Genomic DNA, 22,307 nt, shown 5'->3' with positions numbered 1-22,307 from the left:
CCTGTGGCTCCTGTGGCTTTAGACTCTGTCAATGTGGTATTTATTTCCAATGCTGCTACATATTTAAATTAATAGCTTGAATTATTTTTAGACTGCACTTTTTCATATGCTTATTACAAAACACTTAAACTGTCTTGTGAGACAATCAGATGAACATGTGGAAGTACTTAAAAACTCTTTACAAGGCACCAAAATGACTTACTCAATAAAATCACTGATGTATTAAAATTTAAGACCAGAGGAACTTACATGTGAATAAACCTTCCCTTCCAGAAAGGCATAACTCTTGTTTTACAGACAGAGAATCCTTCAGTTCCCCCACGGTAATTTGTACCTATGTTGATAAACTCTGTACCCTAATAGAAAACTCATAATAAATTAGATAAAGAATCCTTTAGCCTTCATTTGTTTCTCATGACTCAATTACGATATGGAAGCGTATTTGCTTTTGGATTTTCTCTTTGATAAACTAAACAGCGTGAGCTCTTAAAGTCTACTGCCTTTTTTTTTTTTTTTTTTTAAATGTTGAGTCAATTGCTCAGGCTCTTGAAGGTCTGGCCTGCTCTAAGCTTAGCTTTTTTCCCTTCTTTTCTGATGTTACCCCATAAAATGGAAATTCTCAGAAAAGGTGTGCTGAAACACAACACTTAAAACACTTATTTTCTAATATTCCTATCAAAACACTGAAAAGGAAGTCTGTAAGTATGGATTACTCTTCCCTTAACTCGCTTCATCACACAAAAGTTGCAACAGATGTAGTTTTTGAAATAAAATAAAAATTCAGGAAGAATTCCTTATACGTACCAAATGAGGGTGCATTGATTTGAGACGCAGAGAAATTGTAGTATCTCCAAACACAATCAGTTGCTAGGTATTTCCTTGCTAGGTCCTGGAAAGAAAATGAATTAATCCATTTATAACACACAGGAGATATTAGGATAATGTTATTATTAATGGGTGTTCCTTTTAGAGTAATGAGATGTGAATACATTTACTTACTGGTCTTTCTTCACAGAGGTGTGCTAAATTTGACTGTGACACTTCAATCCCAGTTTCAGCTGCTAGAACATAATGCAGCAGAGCTTCATGCCTAACGTTTGATAAAATAGATTAGTGAAAAACCTAACAAAAGTCACGAGTGTTTCAGTTACAGTTAAAATTAATAACTAAATTGATAAAATCACCTAGGAGCAAAATTGGGTGTGAGGCTTAAAAACAAGAGGCTGGTGAACTCATGCAACAGCTACATCTACTGTCAGCACTTGGCGTAACAAGCATTGCTGGATCTCAAGAATTTTGTTTTCTCTCTTGCATTGAACCTAGACTGGCTCCAGTGTGCATTTACTGTTTTGAGGTGCAAGATTGATGATAAAGCTGTACTGACATTAAACCCAATTAACTTTTTGAATGTTTTGGGAAAAAACATTCTTAAAAGATTCTTTCCCTCTGCACTTAAAAAAAAATCTATTATTAACATACTTGTATTCATATCTGTCAAAAATTCATCTGAGTATATCTTTGGTACGCTTTACCCTTTATACATTTATTTATGTGACTTTGTTGTTCTGTCTTTATAGACTACTGGCTCTTTGGAAGAAGAATTCTCTCTCATACTTGAACATGTAAGAGAATAGTCTCAGTCCCTCTATGCACTCTAGGCATTTCATTTACTGTAAAGGAAGTAATAAAAGATAATGTTGCATTTGCAACACAGCATTTCAGTGTTGCAGTGCAGCATTGCCCATGATTCCAGAGGACAGCATCTCTTTCGTGTTCTCTGTCCCTCATCTGCTCAATAGTGCGAAGACTATGCTTTCAGAAAAAAAAAAAGTTACAAAATAAAAAGCCTTTTTCCTGCTACTTTACGTACTATGTTGTGCACCTTTTTCCTATTAGACTTCCTACTGAAGGGTCATGCTTCCAATGACTTTCTCCATGGCATAAAGCTAAAACTATGGCAAGTTTCAGGGTTCATTCGCGTAACTGGAAGCAAACATGGTTACATAACATTTGACTTCAGGAGTAGGTGCTTAAGTGAAGAAACGTTAAACAAAACTGTGAAAGCAGTTGCCCCTAAAGAATAAGCAGGTGTAACCTCCTGTTTCGAAACTGCTTTTGCAAGATTAGCAAGATTCTTCCTTAGTACTTGTCCTGCAAAACCATCTGGGATAACGGAGGCCTGGCACCAAAGGAGGAATCCAGGATACCTAGGCTGGGCAATTAGTTCTTCTGATCCTTACATCTCAAAGGACAATTCAGAAAAGAAACATTTAAGATCTCTGAATCAGTCTCCGAAGATCAAACCTCAACTCTTATAGGTGTGTTTGACATGCAGCAGCTAACAACAGTAACTGAGGAACAGGTATTATTTGGTCTGCTTGGCAGTGTAACAATGCACAACTGTGCAAGATACATGAACAAATATTCAGAGGCAAAGATTTCAACATGAACACACTCTTAAATAAAAGAGATATGACTAGCAGACCACTGTTTTTAAGTGACTGCCCCATACACTTCCAGTCTCTGGCACCTAAAGTGGGTATCTAAAAGATTCTTCCTCCTACCTGCTGACACCAGACCTTTTGAGACCTTAATGCCCTACCTTTTGGGATCTGAATGCCCTGTCTAGTGCGTATGACTTTCTTGGGACTGTATTCAGGGTGAGCTGGGTAGAGTCACCGGTTGTACACCAGAACCTGTACAGAAATGGTAACTGAGAATTTTTCAGTGCTGAAAAGTGAGGTCAGCTCTCAGGAGAAATGCCTGTGATGGACCAACTATAAAAAACTGCCAGGAACGGGTTACTTCGAAACAGTCCACTGTTTCTTGTGTATCTTCTAGGTCCAAAGCGTTAATTAAGTGCTAACAGGGGCACCCTGCATGGCTAAAAAGGCTGTTGTCTTAATCGCGTGACAGTTTCTACAGCCTGGTGCCTGCACGTACAGTATCTGGTGCTTATGCCTACAAGTCACTGGGAGAGCTGAGCCCATGGTGAATTCACTTGTAAAATGCCTTGCCTACTACTAGAGACTATGGCTAACTTGATGAACAGCGAGAAGGCATGTCTCATCTCAGCATTATGCTTCACTACTCCTCGCGCTGCATTGATACTTCTCACTGCCTTGAGGCTTATGTTCCCTAGTTTGCTAGCTAAAAAGACATATGAAAAATAAAATGTGAAGTAAAACATTATGGTTTCATTGTTTGGGTTTTCCCTCGGACTGTTTCTTATCAAGTCCAGAAAGGCCCCAGTGCAAAAGCAACTATTGCCTGCATCGTCCTGAGGCAGCATGCACTTGCTCAATAACGTACTTTCAGAAATTCTCCTGAATTTCAAAATGGTGTGGGCCTTGCCAGAGGTACCTGGTCAGGCACATGGGAAAGGAAATTTTCTAATAAACCAGAGTCTACTATGCAAACCTAGAAATTATATAGAAGAGAGAAAACAATGTGTGGTTTTTAGAGACAGAGTGAAAAAAGAAGTGAAAGGCATTCCTCTGGCTAATCCAGTGCCCGTTATATACAAGAGTACTACCAGATGAAAAGCACAGATAGCAGAAGACAAAAAAATGACTGGCCCTGCTGTTTCCTGCACAGTCTAGTGCAAAAACCCCACACTATACTACGATTTGAAGAACCTACCTATTTCTAGATATCCCTTGAGAACACTGTTACCTTTAAAAATGAGACTGGCAAAATCTTCAAGAACACAGTCAGCTTAACTAACAGGAGAGTTTTATTTACACATCGGTTTAGTTTGTCTTAATTTTTTTAACTATGCTCCTTGGGATGATCAATACCTTCCTTCACAATCTGCATATGGACTACAAGGGTCCTCTGTTGTTTGCTCCACTAATTTATATACAGCCACTTGTAATGTGAGTTTGTGGGCTCTAATTAGATGCAACACTATTTTACTCCACAAAGTCTCTTTTTTTCACTTGATCCTGTCAAAATGGTTGAATTAGACTTCAGGTAAACTCCTGCTTCCCTTTATGTCAATAGGAGTTCTGACACTGATTTCAGTGGTGCTGCTACTTGTATTTTTTTTTTTTTGAGGTGATGGCCCAATGTTAATTGTTTTATCATGCTATCAAGTAATAAAAAGTGGAACATGAACTTGAAGAGAACAGAACAAACATACCATGAAAGTTCCAGATAAGCATTGAGTGCTTTTCTGATGACATGACCTAAGTAACCGTTCTTCTCTGCAATATGTTTTGCCCATCTGTAGAGAAAAGAACAAACAAAGAAATATGAACAGCTGTGCTGCAGTAATGTTATCCCAACTCACACTGACGTGAAGGACACGAAGGATATGGGATCACCTTCTGACTTATTTCATAAAATAAACTGTGGGATTTCACAGTAATTGCTGCATCAGTCATGCAGGTGTTGACTGAATGAGAACATGTTTACCCATTCATCTCCATGAACATACCGGAGACATCCTGTGCTTTTTCTTGGCAAAATTATTTAGTATTTTGAAAACAAAACCAAAAAACCTTAGTGATGTAAGTGCTATAATTTCTCATCAGTCTCCTTATACCACACTGAAAGTTGTTCATGTCTCACCAAGGAAATATGCGCTGCTTTGTTACACACTAGGTGTTTTTTTTTCTTTTTATTTCCCTTGGAACAACTCGGAGAGCCTACGTACTTGTGCATCTAGAAGTCCACCAGAAATACTCAGCATCTCTCACAATCTACTGGTCATTTAAATAATACACATACTCATGGGGATCAAACTTTACTGCAGAAAAATTTTTTTCTCAGGGTGGTAAGTACCATGAAGTAAAGGATATTTTGACTACGGACTTAAAAATCATCAATAATCAAAATGAATCGACCAAAAACATATTCTCCTTTAACAAATGATTTAATTCCTTACATTACAGCTTTTTCTGGATCTCTAGGGAAGTCTTCCATATTTCCTGTGATGTAGTACAGAGAACATCGTAAAGTCCCTTCTATATGTCCTCCTTGAGCAGCTTTATAGAAATAGTGTGCAGCTACTGTCTGCAAAGAAACAAGACACAACTAGCAACATTATTAATGCTTATGAGTTTTGTTTCCCATGTCTCATTTTATTCATAAATTAAAAACAGCAGTTGGCTAACACAGACCAACCACTTTTAACTGCTTTTAGTGTAGATAAGTGAAATGAATTCCTCTCTTCAACTTTTTAAGAGTTTAGGCCCGAAAAAGATTTAAAAAAAATGAAATTCTGAACCATAAATAGAAAAGTATCTAAACATACATCTGACACCTGGTATTATACAAGCTTTACAGAACTAAAATTAGGTACTAGTAGAGAAATTAATAAGGGACCCTGGAGAACAGACATAGACTGGGACTTTTACAATGGCAAGACCTAAGTGAAGGCTGCAGAGCAACAGCAATGCTCAGTACACCTTGCTGTGCACAACCACATTTCTCAAGTCTCTGAAACTTTTATAAAAGATAACTCAGCCTGAGCAGGCAGGGACAGAACCACAAAAGCAGGAGGGCTGTGGGACTCTCCGCATCTTATCCTTACAAAAAGCAACCTATAATATAAACCAAAGCAACATACAGCCTGAAATAATTTATTTCAGGAACTTTTAAACTATCTGTATCTGTTTTCTGTGAGTGATCAAAGACTTCAGAGTATCCATCACTGCCACAACAAAGTACTTCTTCCTTCCCATAGCTTTGATCAATAAAGAAACCTGGGCACTTTTAGGGGTAACTCTTACAACCAGTCCACTCTGAACAGTGTATTTCAGTCCCCAGGGAAGGAAAACATGTTTGTCAAAAGCACATGTTGGTGAGCACTGCTGCTGGCAGCAGAAATGTTCACTGTCTGGAGTACATCCAGATCTCAGAACCCACAGGCCGTGCTGAACGCTTCGTTTAGCTCCGAGCACAAGGTCTGCTTGCATTTCTCACAGCCTGCCTCACTATGCTTGTGCTGTTGGTTGAGAACTACCTACACACAGCATTTTTGGCAAAGTTAATTAATGGAAATATAATCAAAGAAAACTCTTCTTGTTAGGGAAAATACATGTTTCTTATTGACACACACAAAATTAAACGGGCTATATCACAGAAAGGCACAGTGTCAGAACAGTGCCATCTACCGTGATTATATTAAACAGCTACATTTGTGAGTCTGGCTTGAAAGTCTTTTAATGCAGTGCCGAAGTTTGCAGAAGCAATGTGAATACAGCATAGCTGTTTACAAGTTCAGGGACAAGGTTTTGCTGCTTTTGTCTATTGTGGAAAACATCCTTCCCCCTAAAGTACCAGGGAAGTCATCAGTGCTGAGAAACTAGTCTGCTTGACCCAGGGTGGCAAAAAGTAGGAGCTAAACCTGCAACTGCTTTGCTTCTAAGCTTAAGGAGCACAAACACACACACAGAAGCACAGCTGAGAAATTTGAGTAATGTCACTCTCTCTCTTTCTCTAAGCAATCTGACTGAATTCCCCACTAACACTCTTCTCTGTGACAAAAAGCACCAAAAATGACTCAGAATAAACACAGCAATCTCAAGAACGAAGCCAAAATTTGAAAATTGGGCCCTAATGTAAAATAAGACTATAAAATATTTACTCACTTGGTTTCTACTGGGTACTCCAGGGTAAATCCCATCTAAATAAAGGACACCAAGGTTGTAAGATGCATCTGGATTCCCCAACTCTTCAGCAATTAACCACTGTTTGGCTGCTTTTCTGTAGTCTCTTTTAAAATTGTGGTAATACCATCCCAATCCATTTACTGCTTGTGGCAAGCCCTTAGGGAAGAAAAAGAGCAGTCTCAGGTCATGCATCAACTCTGCTTTGGGTCACATTGCAATTCCAACCTGCTGCCCAATTTTGGGTGTTCTCATGAGCTTGCCTATCTGGACACCTGGCACATGCATCCAATCAAAATTCCAACTGGGATGGAGATATATAAAGATTTGCCTTTTTTTCCCCACTTTTTTTCCTTATGGCCTCATGTTGACTGCAAGGGATTATAAAGTCACTCCCTCAGTGCCTCCCACAGTTCATTAAGGAATGATTCCGCCCTGGAACCCAGTTCCTGTGACTTCTTATTCTACAGGCTCAGCCATGTCTGCATTGAGACCTGTACTTGGTGACAAGAACAAACTGTGAACATTTTTCACTGACTTCCTCTGCAAAGCCTAAATGAGAGAAGTATTCTTGTGTGCATCTGCAGTGGAAATAAGGGAAGGTGATAAGAAAAACCAGGGAGATAATTGCAATTCCAGACAGGATTAGCAATCAAAAAAATCCCACACTTCTAAACTCGAACATTTCTGTAATAATAAACAGGAAGCAATGAACACAGAATTTTACAATGTTTTCAAAACACAGGTATGTATTTTATTTGACTAGCCCCACACAGATCTTCTTAATAGAGTGCAACGTACTAAGTTGCATCTTTAACTCAGTAAGTATGGATTGTAAGGAGAAAATCTTCCTGGGACACAGTTTTTATTTTGGCTGCAGTGAGTCACTGTCTCCTTGTATAAACTCATGTCACGGATCATATGGTGGCTGTAAGTTTGCCAGCAGTTCAAATTACTCAGCACCAATAGATAGGTTTGGACACGCTATTTTCTCTTAGTTGAGAATGGATGTTTAATAGGAACCCTGCCAGAAACAGTGTCATAAGGTAAAAGCTACCTAAAAAAATCTCAGTGCACAAATCCAAGCTATTTGCTTGCTACTGTCTGCCAAAAGCTTCTACACTGCAGTCTCTTTCTGTGATCTCTGTAGTAAGAGCTGTACACTACTGGCATTTACAAAGGCCCTCTGGAAAAGGATTTCTTTTCCTTTCAAATTGGAACAGTGTTGCTTGCTTAGTCATTAAAATCCAAAAGCAGTTCAACTTTTCAATAATTATGGTGTTCTTTTTCTATAGAAAATGTACATGGGAGAATAAAAACTTAAGTATCTGAGCCTAGCAAAAGTAAGGAAATTGTTGTCTCTAGGCTGTTCCCAGAAATTTGCTCCTCAGATCCCGAGTTAAGGGACATTTGTCATATCATGAAAGTTATTCTGTTTATTAAAGTCTTTCCCTAACTGTCAAAAGAATACATAGTCTTGTGTTTCAAAGAGATGACAGACACAGTAGTTTCTTTTCTGGTGGTGGTCTATAATGAAGTCCCACAGACATCATCAGAAATTTAACTAGTTCTGTTTTTTTGGTGCAAGGAAGGTAACCAAGACCTAGGTACTGCTTTTTTTTTTTTTTTAATTTATTTATTTATACAAAGCAAGGTAAGAAACAGATTGTGGCCTGGGTAATCTGACAGCACTAGATCAACAAAAGGAGTGAGGCTCCTCCTCTCTGTGGTGCCTGTCAATGTTTTCCCCAGCCATGGAAAAATTAGAAGGCTTTGGGACATCCAGATCTTCTCCCTGACATAGGAGAGATGTCCAGAGAGAGCAAGTACGGCCTTTGTACATTCACCAACATCCACCTAGAGAGACTGGCACGTCAAAAACTCAAGCTGGGTGGGCGCTTTCATGAAAAAACATTTTTAGCATGGTCTAAAACAAAACGCTTTGGAACACGAGACAAAAACATACTCTCGGATAAACTACTCACTCTGTAAGTCACTTAACCATCATCAAGTTCAAAAAGACGTAAGGAGAGAAAATTCTTTTTCATACATAAGTTTGGCTGATTTTAAGTGTTCTAGTCTCTCAGTTAGGAAAAATAAGTCTTTCACCACTCATGGTGAAAGCAACTGGAAAACCAACTATTATTTACACAGAATTATGATAATATGTATTTCATATAAAGCAGAGATCATTAGTATTAGCACCTGGCATAGTAGTTTTATGACAAAATATTGCATTTTACCTTGGCTGCTGCTTTCTTCATCAATTCTAATGCGAGCTTTGTGTTCTTTTTCACACCTTGGCCCTAGGAAATGGATATATGAAATAATCATTGCTTACAAATACAGAATACAGACTAACGAAAATTCACATCACTCAAAATGCATTTTAACATTGATACCATTATTTACTAGCTGTCATTCAGCTTCAAAAAGCTACAATTTAAAATGCAGCTTTGTGCCCATCCTTCATTCACAGCTTTACAAAACCTTAATGATTCAGTCTAGGAAAAATTATTTCACCATATGATCCATGTGATTTTTATGGGTAAATAATATCACACGCATTTAATTTTCAGCAGCTAAGGAAAAATTAATAGTATCAATAGGTGCATGGATTGTTCACAATTTGGTAATGCATAAGAGCTCTCAGCTTGCCTGAAAAAGGATGTCAGAGTGCCTCCAGAGGAAATACACAGATGTTATGCTGATGATGTCCATATAAATAAATTCCAGACACAGGTCAAATAGACTATGGATGCTCAAAATTAACACAAACAAAACTTAAGCAAGCATTTTGTAGACAACAGCCCTCCAATGTCAAAGGAATTAGATGACCATCTACCAGATATTTACTAGAATCTCTAATTTTTCATACTGTAGACTGTCTTACAGACAACACGGTTTAGCTGATATCGCTTACTTGACTCAGCTGGGGTTAGACCCGAGTTTAGCACCTGTTGTCTATTGCTTCTAGTACAGAAAAGAAAACCTGCATCGGGAGACAATTAACTCCTACTCAAATGAAATCCCCACTTAGAGATCTAATAAAGGGCATTCTAAGACATTACAAGGAAGGACGTAACTTCTACCTACAACTCTACATTCAGGCTTTTGCCTGCTACCTGTTCAGATATTTTGAGCTGACAAGCCGTTACGAATAATTAGGGTCTACAATTTAGGTGGTGTTTTGATCCTGAATCTGTCTAGGAGCAAACTGACTAAACTCATTTTCACTTGTTCTTTTTAATATTTTTTGGACATACCTGGTAAAAATCAACACCAGCTCAAGAACTATTGACTGGTTTTCAGAGTAAATCCAAAATCACCTGTACACACTCTGACAACGTATCATTGTAGATAACTCAGAAACATGAATGTTTCTAAGGAATGATTTTTGAAGTGAAAACAAGAAACATGACTTACCTTAAACAGCACAATGGCATAATCATATATTAACACTGGATCTTCTGTTTCCGTTGCACCCTTTGCATACCATTCTATTGCTGCTTCAGGATTTTTTGCCACTCCTTGCTGGCCCCAAAATAGCATCTGAGCCAATCGTTGCTAAAAGAAAACAAGGTAAACACCAACACCATAAATATTAGCGCTGAGATCGGAATTTCCAGTGGAACCAACTTTTGCAGGCTTAAATGGACTTTAAACGTGTGAAGAAACTAGTTACATGTCCTTGATAGTTTGGAAGCAACTAGTTATCAGGAATAATCATTGGGTTTCCCAGTGATGGAATGTACTGATAACAAACCTCCAGCAGGGTTGCCTTTTATAGACCATGAAAGCCTGGCTTGATTTAAGTGCAGAGGTATATGACAAAGGCAGTAGTAAATGTATGCAAATGATTCAGTATTACAACACTGCGGCTGATCTGAGTGCACCACGTCAGATACAAATCCAGGGAAAACGATCAGACACGGAGTTTGCTAAGTCTCGGTAACTCTTCCCTTTTACCTCGCTTTGCTGTTATAGCTGTTTACATGGTCACTAGACATTATCAGACAAAAACAAGGGATATAGTTCAAGCTTATAAATAATAAGTAATTCTGGGTTTATAGAGAAAAATTCTGCTTCACTCTTCTCTGCATCTTTCATATATAGTCTACAAATGTACATACATAACGTGTGTATAAAACCAAGAAGGGGGAAAAGTATTACTTTATACCTGTGCAGCTGCATTTCCTCTTGTTGCTTCATGTTTTAACCACATAAAGACATCACCATTTTCTTTTGTTTGAGCTTTTAGCAGTTCATCATCCATCAGCCTTATAGTTTCAACAAACGCCTGAAGAGTAGGTGAACAGAATAAAAAAATATTACAAAGGATTTCATACATCTGCCCTCAAACGAAAAAGTTGTCTGTTTCCTATTTATCCTTAAAAATTCAGTGGTCAGTTCTGCGTTTTAAAATTTTCACCACCCTTTGCTGGCCAGAACATTAAGGGACACCCTTACATCCAGTTATAGTACAAAACCATAAGTTCACTGTACACTGGAAGAGCATGCAGAAATATAACTAAAATAAAAACTAATAAAAATAAATAAAACCCAATAAAATAAAAAATAAACTAATAAAATAAAAACTAATAAATTTTTTTTTTATATATAGAATAAAACAGCAAAAGAAAATCTTAGTTTTAAACACACTCAGTGCATTTAAATGCACAAAGTGCTTTTGTTGACTAAACTTAAAATAAAAGGAATAGGATTTTCAGGCTTTTTTTTGTTTGTTTGTTTTTTAGGCTTTTTAGTTTGTATACAAATTTCTCTCAAAACAAAAAACGGCTGGCAGACAGCTTAATGAAGACATGCCCTACAATGCAGTGTTTGTACCTAGGTGGTTCTCTGCTTGTTCTTCAGCAATCAAAATCTCTCTATTGTTTGTACAATAACCAATAATCATTCTTTCAGAATTCTAGTACTGGCCTACCTTGAGTAGTCTTTACAGATAAAGCTGTGCTATCTGCTGCTCAGCTACTACTTCTGAGGTCATTTTGCTGTAACTTTACCTCCTCCGATAGATATTTAACAGCCAAATCTTTTAGATTTGATTATAGAAAAGGTAGAAGTACTGAGAGTACTTCATGATGTTCGGCTACTGAAACAGCAGACCAGATGTTTAATAATGATGGCCAGTAATATTAATGATTAAAACTCTGAGTGAGGTATTAATGCCCAGGAGTAAGACTTACACTTTATCAAAAGATACGCACGTGGACAATTCTGGGGATTTTAGACTAACTTTGATTTGTTTTTCCCCCTCCTATGAAAGGAAGTAATGATACACATAATTTGGGGGATTTTATAACAATCAGATGTGTTAACGCTTGTAAATGAAGATTAAAATATCCTGTTCACATAATTAATATTAACATATGAAAAGTCATTTGCACAGAAAATAAATCCAGATACACTTAGAATTCTTTTACCTGTTCCCCTTTTATAGTGTGTTGATCCAAGGATGTCTTTATTGCAATATTACTGTAATAAGCATACGACAGCTCCAAATCAATTGGATAGTTATTAATGCCTTGGTAATGTTTATAGCCAAGATTCATCACAGCAAGTCTTTCATTCCCCTGAGCACCAACCAAACTATACAGCAGTCCCTGGCAAAAATCAACAGAAAAACATGACTGAATTCACTGCACATCTCACACATTTAGCATTTTTGTGATTTACAGGGAACAGAAAGTTCATAATGGTAGCTGATATACTAGCTATATAACAAACATAGTAACAGCATCAAGCATGATCCCAAAGTAGCTGAAATGTCCTTTATATGCAAAGAAAGCTTTGAAAGAAAAGTTAGACTCTCTAATTACTTTTAAAATATCGCCTTTACACTGCAACCACTAAGTGTGCGGTGATTTTTAATGCCACTTTAATATAGCGTTAATTATATTCTGATACTTTTTATACTCATCAGTGACCTATCTCTACTGTTACTGACATCAACTAGAGTTTTAGCACAGAATTCGGTGGAAACAGATGGAGGCTAACAAACACCATGTAAAAACTTTACCCTAAGGATCTGACAGGACGAGGAGGTTGGGACTTGTGGCTTACAAGATTTTAGCACAAAGCTCCCTCTAGCTACACATTATTTGGTGCTAGAAATAGTCTAGGTACCGCACATTTGCCAACATCACTTTCAACAGTATTACAATTTTTTACCTGCGCTGCAATAAAAACAGCGGTGCCCCATCTGCACTGGGTATTAAATTATTTCCTACACTATATGAAGCAGATCCAATAAAGAAATTTGTTAGTCTTCATAATTAGTACTAGGTACACTTCATAATTATGGTATAAAAAACAATTCCTGTCTAAGGTTTCTTGGGTTTGTGAAACTGAAGTCAACTTGGTCTCTCAGGATTTCTTTTGATTAGTGTCCTGTAACTACGTGAGGCAGATCTGTTATTCTTTACAAGCATTTTATATTACACTATTATATCATCGTTAAATATCTTTTGGCATTTTCAGTACAGCCCTCTTCCAGTGAGGAATACGCTCTTCATTTGACCTCGCAATGGACTCCAGAAACATTTCAGCTATTTGTAACCTGCCTAAGAAGTCTGGAGTTCACATATTGTGCAGTTGCTCAGCTGAAGCATGGTCAGTTTTTTTTTGTTCCCAAAAATATTAAATTATTTCCCCACTCTACCCAATTTTAGACACCTACAAGCAATCTAGGTGGTTTCAGAAGTTGCCGTATTTTTTTAACTACTGAACATAACTTCTTAAAACCAAAGATTTAACTGCTAAGATTTCGGATTGCATTTACCAGGTCTCTACCACAGAAACATTAACTACCTAAACCTTCCTACTGTGGTTACCTTTAATAATTTGATCATATACTCGGTGCCACATTTTTGTACACAGTACCATGGGACTTCTTTTCTGACTCTGCTATGCAACCTTTACACTTCAGGAGATTTGCCTGAAGGTAGATTTTTTTCATACCCATCTACAAAGGGCTACGGGTGACTTGAATGTTACTCCCTCATCCTACTTCCTCAGCAACTGGGAAGAGAAGCACATTCCATGCCATTCACCTTGCCACCACTTTTAGGTCTTATTAAATCATTCATTTCCCTGCTATAAGGACTTCATTAAGACTTCAGTGACATTGGGTTATTTAGGAGTGACAGTATTAGAGAATGATTTCAGCTGCAGCCTGAAAAGGGATCTGGAGGCCATTTCACATTTTTTTATTTCTACTGATCCTAAATCTATCCCAGTTTTAACTTGCCTTTAAAGGTAATCAATTTCACATAATGAAAAGTATTAAATATACTACCTTTGTACGATCCACAGGCACACCGAGCCCTGTTTCAAATATAACTGCAAGGAAATAAGAAGCCTTATGGTATCCACAGCAACTGGAATCCACCAAGAAAGGGACAGAGGAGCCCATATTGCTTAGGCCATCAGCACTGGATAAATCCTTTGCAACCTTCTCAAATATCCTCTGGCCAACTTCTAGAATTGTATCACTTTCATCTTCTAACAAGAAAAACACAACATGGGACAGAGTTAAAATCAGGAATGGATTTCCCCTCTGATTCGATACAACTGAATCAGATTCTGCTGTTTCTCCTGCTGAAAGGTATTCTCAATACAGACAACCAAATTCCTAGGTACTGTTGAATAGGAAGGGTGAATAAAAATCCAAAATCAAAGTAACTAACCCCTGAAAACATCTCTCTACTTCCTTCTACATAATAAGCCATCCTTTGTTTGCAGTGCAATATAGAAGCCTTTACTAAGTCAGATGATGTGAAAACAAAAATCCATGAAACATGAACTGAAGTCAAAGCACACCAACTTAAATGACATATACTGTGAAGTTATTTCAGAACAATAACATGAAATATGATTACCATCTGGAGCACTGAAATCCATCTCTTGCAACAGTTTGAACAAGGTGTGGTACTTTTCCCTGAATTCTTTTCCCCACATGAAGGCATCACATCTGGACTTTTCTCCATATTTGCGAAGCTGCTCTAAGTAATAGTTTTCAGAGTAACCTTGAGAAAACAGAATATTCAAGTAAGACATGAAAGCTGACTTGGCTGTTCTGTAAACAAGCCTCCAGTAGAACAAAGATGTTTCAAGGGTACATTAAAAATTCATGGACAAGATGGACACTTCTGTAGCACAAAGCAGTATTGAAAACTGATACAGACAGCATAAGCTGCTTAAAAATACATAAGATTTATTCTATTCTCTTCCATAATATTGCCACAATGCACGTAATCAAATTCTAATTGGAAACACAAGTTCCTGTTCAGCACACATTTAGACTATGATACTCTTCTTTGATTAAAGTGCTTTGGTATAAGCCTGTCAATTGCTTTATATTAGCTGACTGTGGAAGAGACGCTGTAGCAAAAATGCATGCATTTTTGGGAAAGGGCTTAAAATACCAAGTGATTTTAGAGTAATTTGGTAATGAAACAGAAGACAGGTAATTGAATAGCTTCCATTTAAACTTGGAAACGTTTCTTTGTCCCTTTGCGTACCTGTCTTATTCGAGAAGAAAAATGACAAACATGATTTAAGTTTGGATTCCACTGTACAAAAGCTTCTGCAGGAACAAAACCAGTTTTAGCTACTAGTAACAAGATTAAACTCTTAAAATTGCCCTTTTCTTTTTATTCATATGACCAAATTTAAATTTACTTTTGATGATCATTAGCCAGAATGTGGTAAAAGGAAAGAAAACAGGTCTCCAAAGACGACAGCTTTAAATTCATTTCTCATGGATACTTACAATCTCTTTGTGCTAGCTGGCCTTGCCTTACAATATGTTTGTACTCATAAACTACTTCTTGAATGTCCATACATCTCTCATAGTAGCGTTCAATTTGTTCCGCTGTTTCTTTGTCATAAAGAGGGTTAGAAATCTAGAAAAAGGCAAATGATGAATAAATGTCATGTACAGCATCTGTTGTTTGTTGTCTACACTTTGTGAGAAAGAAGTGTTCTAGGAAATAACAACAAAAGGAAAGTGATTGTTTACTACTGTCAGCTTATCTGGCACATCATGTTAACGTGCCAAGCAACCTGATGCTGGTCACAAAAGACTATGGCTTCAAATAGCCAGCGTAACTCAACAGATGAACTTTAAAAAAAAAAAAAAAAAGATGAAGCCTGTGTGCTTACCACCAGCTTTAACAAAATCTTAAATTAATCAAATGTGTTCAATACTGTATCACTGAAAACTCTAGAAAACTGAGCAATACTTACAGTAAGTCCTTATTTAAATACAAATTTGGGAACATTGCTTTACATACTTGGTTTTAGAAGTCTTATCTTTTAACATTTGAAGTGGTAACTAACATTCCTAGACTTGAACATGAACGGATTGTTGTATATTGGTTATATATTCCCAAGTTCTCTTATGCGTCATAGCAAGTTAATCATTTAGTAAGAGCTTCAGTTTAAAAAAAAAAAGTCCTGTGTTTGTCTGCCTAGAACGCTCTTATGATCCCAAAGAAATTTCCCTTGGTGAAGTACCGCTGGCTGGCTGCTAATATTTAAACATTCTCAGGTAATGCTGCTGTTTACCTGTTCTGTGTCCAACACATTGAGCCGATAGTATTTCACGGGTCCAAAGAATGCTTCAATACCATTGACATATCCACTGCCTCCAAGAACAAAATATCCAGCAGTGTCATCGTAGTAGAAATCTTCCCTAAAACTTGAAAACGTGAAAGAGAAATAAGCTGGCTATCAAGAGGTATTATGAAAGAAAGAAAGAAAACAAAAAAGAAATTTAACTTAGAATTTCAGTAACCAACAGCCTTAAATTTATTACCAGTATCTTTTTCTTTTTCCATCTAAAGAAATCGACTCTAAAAATCCACTTTTGTCATTTACTATGATGATTTCTGCAGTAGATTTAACAAACACCTTGTCTACAAAAATAGTAAAGCAGCAGAATGTTTTATTTTGCTGACCCATAGGACTCTTCTGCAGTTTTATGCATCATTAAATAACCTCAAAGATTTCAATTCCATCCCTCCCCTGCACTTCTCTAAAACTGGCCTATCAAAATTTGTCTCCTAGAGTTACCATCTACAAATTTACAGTCTCTGGTTTGTAAACCACAATAGAGGAAGCCCAACTACGAAGCCTTCAATGCAATTTATTTTTATACGGTTTCCATACTAAAAATCTTGCTATCTACCTAAGCAAAGCAGATACACTGGTGAAATCCTAGCTGCTTCATGCAAAACTCCCTTTGACTTCACTAAGGCCAAGACTTCATTTGAAGAGTGATCCCAATACCACTGATCTTCCTAATCAGTTTTTAGTGGGAGGATCTGTGATTCTGGAATCAGACTCCAGTACTAGACCGTGCAGCATGAGTTCATGGCATTAACCAAATTATTCAGATCAGATCATTCTCAGTGTCATCACAGTAAAACAAGCTCATTTTGAGAGTGTAGACAGTAAAAAAAAAACATAGAAATTTTGAAAATCTGGAATCTCAGTTACAGACTTGTGTTGTCATCCTACCATTTTCCATACCTGAACATACACACACACACTCAGCAAAACAGAAAATGTTGCTTACATAAAAGACTGATGATGTTGTCTTTTCAAATTCTTCCCAACACTGCTTACTTCTATCTAAAAGAACACAAAGTATTAATTGTAGTAGACTAAATATTACACATTATTAAGTCACTTTAACTCAGTTTACAAGATTACAGCTGCAGCATGTTGGATCTCCTCCGTGCTAAAGAGGATGGTGTCACATAGCTGATTTATGTCTTGAAAGCTTAGTGGAAACATGGACAGTTGTCTGTGCTGACCAATGATGAGAAACAAAAATAGCACAGATGTTGCCTACATCAGCTATTTCATCCCTGTGTTCAGTTATAAGACGTTTATACTTTGCTGAAGCTTTTACTCTTCCAAACTGTGAAAGGTTGTTTTCCTTTTATGTAATGAAGATAAATTTGATCATCTCAAGTAGCTGTAGCCTACAGGTAAAGAATGGCCAAAAAGTTAATGTAACAGGCCATGATTAAAAAAAAAAAGTCTGGGTTCAACTCCCACAGGAGACTTTCAGTGCCAGAATTTCTAGGATGACTGAAAAGGATGACAAGATGAGGTTTTCATAGACATTGCTATTTTAAAAAATTGTCTAAGGACTCACAAAACAACCTTGCAAAATTTTATCAAGTGCCTAGCTATCCTTATGGATTCATCCACATCTTTCAGTGCTCTTAAAATCTGACTTAATTTCTTGATGCCTCAATCTCACAGCCTTCCCTAATTTATATATATATATTTTTATAAGATCACATTGGTCTAAGCATATCTCATCAATGGAAGTGAAATAAGTAATTGAATAAGAAGATTCTTGTGCACGTTTGTAGGATTGTAGCACTTAAAAACTTGCTACAGGAATACCTGTCAATAAGATGTAACCGAACCACAGTTTTATCTGTCCCAAGACTGGATCTAAGTACTGAAATGTTTTTAAGTTTGGTTCTACTTCCTCTGCCTGCCACAAGAGTGCTCGTTAAACTCTTTTCAGCTCCCTTATTTTGTCCAGAAGCGGAAATTAATTAACCACTGGTTTTATCTCATGCCTGAATATATTCACTCTGCTCTCTCATGGAAGAATGCTTTTTCTTAATCTAATTGTACAGGCAATCCTCGAGTTCCCAACAAGGCAAGACTAATATAACCTTTTATCAATATTGACAGTAACTTCTGCATTTGCGCCTCCAAAATTCATACGCTCTTCCACTTCCCATGAGCTTAAATTAGTAACTACAATTTAAACAAGCAGAAGACAGTTCTGAGCACACAAACCCCTCCCTTCACTTCTCCTCTTAACAATACATTTAAAAGCACGTTAATGCACAATGCTACTTCATTTTTTGCAAGCCAATCAATCAGCTCACCATTCACATGCTTAAATAGGTGGGATGCAAAAGGAATAGCAGTAGTTTAGACTGGACTGGACTCTCTCTGCACAGCACTGTTTCAGCTTTATTGGTCACTTACCTCATAATTTAAATCTGCCTCAGCTTTTCTGGCAATTTATTAGCAATTATTTTTACAATTCAGAATTTAATCTATTCAACCATTTTCGAGGAGAAAGAAGCTGAGAAAAGCAGACTGATAAGGTTTTTGATTATTTTCACACCCTAATATCTTAATAGCTGTAAGTACAGGCAAGAACTCAGGAAGGGAGACTGAATGGTTTTCCGAGCTGTTTTTGGAAGGTTCTTGTGAAAAACAATTGCGATTTGTCAAAATGTAAATTATGTATTTTATCTACTACAGAGGGATACTGCAATATTTTTTGTGTCTTTTAATGGCAGTCAATCCTATGCTGCTCTGTCAAATATGCAAAACTTGGAAACTACACATGCTTTCTTTTAGCTACGCTGACAATAACATCTAGACAAGAGGCATGCTACTGTACACAGAAGCCAGACACTTAAATTTTCATATCAGAATAATAAAAATGCACAAGTCTCCGAGTCCAAAGTCCCTGGGGGCTATTCGCACTATGTAACTTATCTAGATAAAGTATCTAACCCAGGAGTTCTGGTTGCCCATACAGTCAATAAAGTTGCCAGACAGCAACTGTGCACCAGGATACCTGCTGAATACGCAGTAATTCTAGGCACTTATCTTAAGCATCTAAGATGACTTCCTGACGTCAGATAGTCTGTACATCTGTGGCCAATTTCTAGTGTAAGATTTTTCATTCTTTTGCTATGTGAGCATGTGCAGATTATACTATTTCTCTTAGCTTTACCTGAGAGATCTGTTAAGGGATCTGTCAGAGGCATAAACAAATTAGACAAATTTCAGTCTTTATCTGGTGATTCAGTAGCACACGTACCTGTCCACCCTTAAAAGAGAGATCCAGTCGAAACCACTGCTTCAGAGGAAGGCTGAAGCTGGTTTTCACTGCAAGGTCATCTCCTCTAATGAGGTGCATCTGAATATGCACGCAACCTGATAGAGCAACAAAGGAGGAAAAAGACCATAAACACCACAGAAATGTTAAGAATGGATTTTCTAATGTATTATTCACAGTGACTCTGTCCACCAGCAGACATCTGTCATCAACAGACATCTGGGGACTCACCATGCAACACATCAACTCTAACAGAATCACAGGGAAACGCGTTCTAAATCCTAGTTATGCACCTCAGGTGCTAATGCACAGACTGCCACGTGAAACCGCTGAATCAAAACCAGCTTGTCTGAGGGACAGACATTAAACCTATCTGTTGATCTCAAAAAACTAGACGTGACTGCAGCACGCAGCACAGGGAAACAGGGCACATGAGTATCTTACTCAGTGCTCGTCTGTTAGCACGTGAGAGCATGATGACCAAGTACAGGATGATGCTAAGCCCTGTTCCTTGGACCTGCAGAAGCTGGGCTCACAGTCTGAACCTGTACGAACAGAACAGACTATTCTGATACCCTAGTCTACCACTGAAAAATGCAGGCCCCAGAACCTCTCCAAGCAAGTCTCAGACCAAGCTAGTCACTCCCAGGGGAGCTGTTATTTTTGTTTTGTCTTCTAAGAAACACATCCAGTTCATAAGGGAAATACAATGGATAATGGAAAACACGCCGCAGTGTTATGCCAACTGTTCTAATGATTAATTATCTAAATTGGTAACAAGATACAGAAAATAGAAACTGCAAAAATAGTAGAGAGGAAGAGATTAGCAGTGAAACTTGCAAAGAAGGGGAAAAAAAACAACCTCGAATGAGAAAGCCAGGTGTGCACTTTCAAAACTCTGCAATCTTTTGCTTGCCAGCCAGCTCCCATCTGCCGAATTTCATTCGGTTTCAGAGACTGAAGAGCCTTCTTCTGGCAGGAATGTTCTTCGACTGTAAGTGTTGCTAGACTAAGTGTTACCTCAACCTTTATTTTTGGAGTGGGAAATAGACTATGCTCTTGAACATCACAACATCTGCAAGAACTTAAATTATTTGAACTTCTTCTGAGGCTATTCAAAATTCTCAAGAAATCTCATGTAGTAGGTATCTAAGAATTGGGAGCAATATTAAAATACCACTTCAATTTCAACACTTCAGTTTTCAAACATGACTCTTCAGACATTATAGTCAAAAAGCATTTCACGAGATCAGTTTCACAAAGTAGGGCTGATAATATATTTATAACTGTTGTTCCTAGGCACAAATCTATAAAGGCTGTATTAGACCCCCTCTGAAGGCCATTAATAAAATCCCTTACCTTCCTCACTTAGAAATACAGCAGGAGTACCATACATTTCTTTTGGATCAATAAAATACAGAATACCACACAAGTCCTTTTCACAGTGATGCAGTAAATACAGCCAGATTGAAACGGTGAACCTGCATGAGCAAAAATAAACAAAAAAAATCCACTCCTGATGAGAAATCTCCCTACGTAATTTGAAAAACATGCATTTCACTTTAATTTAGCCAACTGTATTCACACATGTAATCTTCAGAACAGCACACATCCTGCGCACTAAAAACCCTCAGAGCAACTCTATGTAAGATTGTTGCATCTATGATCTCCTTATAACCGAGCACTTTTGTGGTACTGACATGAGAGGAGAGTTAAGGGAGTGTTATCTGAATCAATTCCAGAATGGTGAATCAGAGCTACTGCCAGATCCCACATCAACAGGGAACTGAAAAAGCAGCTGAGACAACTTGGAGCCACCCTCCTGCATGCAGACTACAGTACAAAATCCCCAAGTGCACATTCTTGTGATCTCAATTGTAGAAGCCAGTAAAAACTAAGCTCTGCCTACCAAGCTATACTAACCAACAGCTGTGAAAATGTGCTTGGGAGGAGCAGGTGAAAATGACGTGAACGTCTGGGTAGTACAAATAGGTACGAATACTTGTCACAGAGCTGAATCAAAGGATAAATAAAGGTGGAGCATGATCAAACTATGGAGCAGTGCAAATTAAAATAAATAAAAAAAAGGAAGACCCAACAATGTTATCTACTGAGCAATTTCTGCACAGAGCTGGAACAGTTTCACTGGCTCTGCTGGCATTACAAAGCAGATTTGCTAAGGCACTAAAAGCAGAATTTGTACCACTGGATCTGATTTTAAGGAGTTTCTCTGTGCCAGACTAAAACTGCCTCCGTGCTACTGACAGGATCTTGGCCACTTATTTCCGTAACAGCAAAGTCAGCTAAATGCAGAATGCCTTTGACAATCCTAGCTTCAACATACAGCCCAGCAAAGCATTACAATGCTTTCTGACAAAGTTCTCAATAACTTCTGGAAGGAGGTATTGTAATTAAGACACAATGCAAATATTTGTTGGGTCAGCTTGCCTTGCATCTCTTGCGAGAAGTTTCTAGGCACACAGTACCTCCTGCCTTAACCAAGGTAAGTCTGAAAGTGTAACAGCTGCTCTCATGTTAAAAAAACAAAACAAAACGCAGATAAAATTTTCCCTAACATAGACTACACCTTAAATAGCCAGTAACATAATATCCTCCACAGCTGGCACATGGGTGAGGTAGACAGGTTTGTAAACCATGACTGCTTGTAAATATATCATTATGTGATCTACAGGCAGACACTGTGCTTCCAGCAATACCGCTTCGGCTTGAACATCACTCTTTCCGTCTTTCGTCTCTGGCAATACAGCAAA

At 37.7% G+C, this 22,307-nt stretch overlaps 1 protein-coding gene across 1 annotated transcript in view; it reads right to left on the bottom strand.

Moving 5' to 3' along the window:
* The window catches only part of SEL1L3 (SEL1L family member 3), a 37,792-nt gene that overhangs the window by 7,219 nt on the left and 8,266 nt on the right, over positions 1–22,307 (bottom strand). The window contains exons 4-19 of the mRNA XM_083835709.1: positions 20,896–21,017; positions 19,519–19,634; positions 17,221–17,276; positions 16,209–16,341; positions 15,412–15,544; positions 14,519–14,665; positions 13,936–14,141; positions 12,062–12,241; positions 10,798–10,917; positions 10,044–10,184; positions 8,861–8,923; positions 6,600–6,776; positions 4,892–5,019; positions 4,145–4,228; positions 1,000–1,090; positions 805–889 (exon numbers count right to left, since the gene is read on the bottom strand). Coding sequence (XP_083691835.1) covers positions 805–889; positions 1,000–1,090; positions 4,145–4,228; positions 4,892–5,019; positions 6,600–6,776; positions 8,861–8,923; positions 10,044–10,184; positions 10,798–10,917; positions 12,062–12,241; positions 13,936–14,141; positions 14,519–14,665; positions 15,412–15,544; positions 16,209–16,341; positions 17,221–17,276; positions 19,519–19,634; positions 20,896–21,017 — 1,982 coding nt within the window. The remainder of the gene's footprint in view (positions 1–804; positions 890–999; positions 1,091–4,144; positions 4,229–4,891; positions 5,020–6,599; positions 6,777–8,860; positions 8,924–10,043; positions 10,185–10,797; positions 10,918–12,061; positions 12,242–13,935; positions 14,142–14,518; positions 14,666–15,411; positions 15,545–16,208; positions 16,342–17,220; positions 17,277–19,518; positions 19,635–20,895; positions 21,018–22,307) is intronic.

Source organism: Anser anser, assembly GCF_964211835.1.
Source record: "Anser anser genome assembly, chromosome: 4".
Lineage (NCBI taxonomy): Eukaryota > Metazoa > Chordata > Aves > Anseriformes > Anatidae > Anser > Anser anser.
Note: the sequence above shows the minus strand (reverse complement) of the source record. Positions and strands in the feature narration are given on the sequence as shown.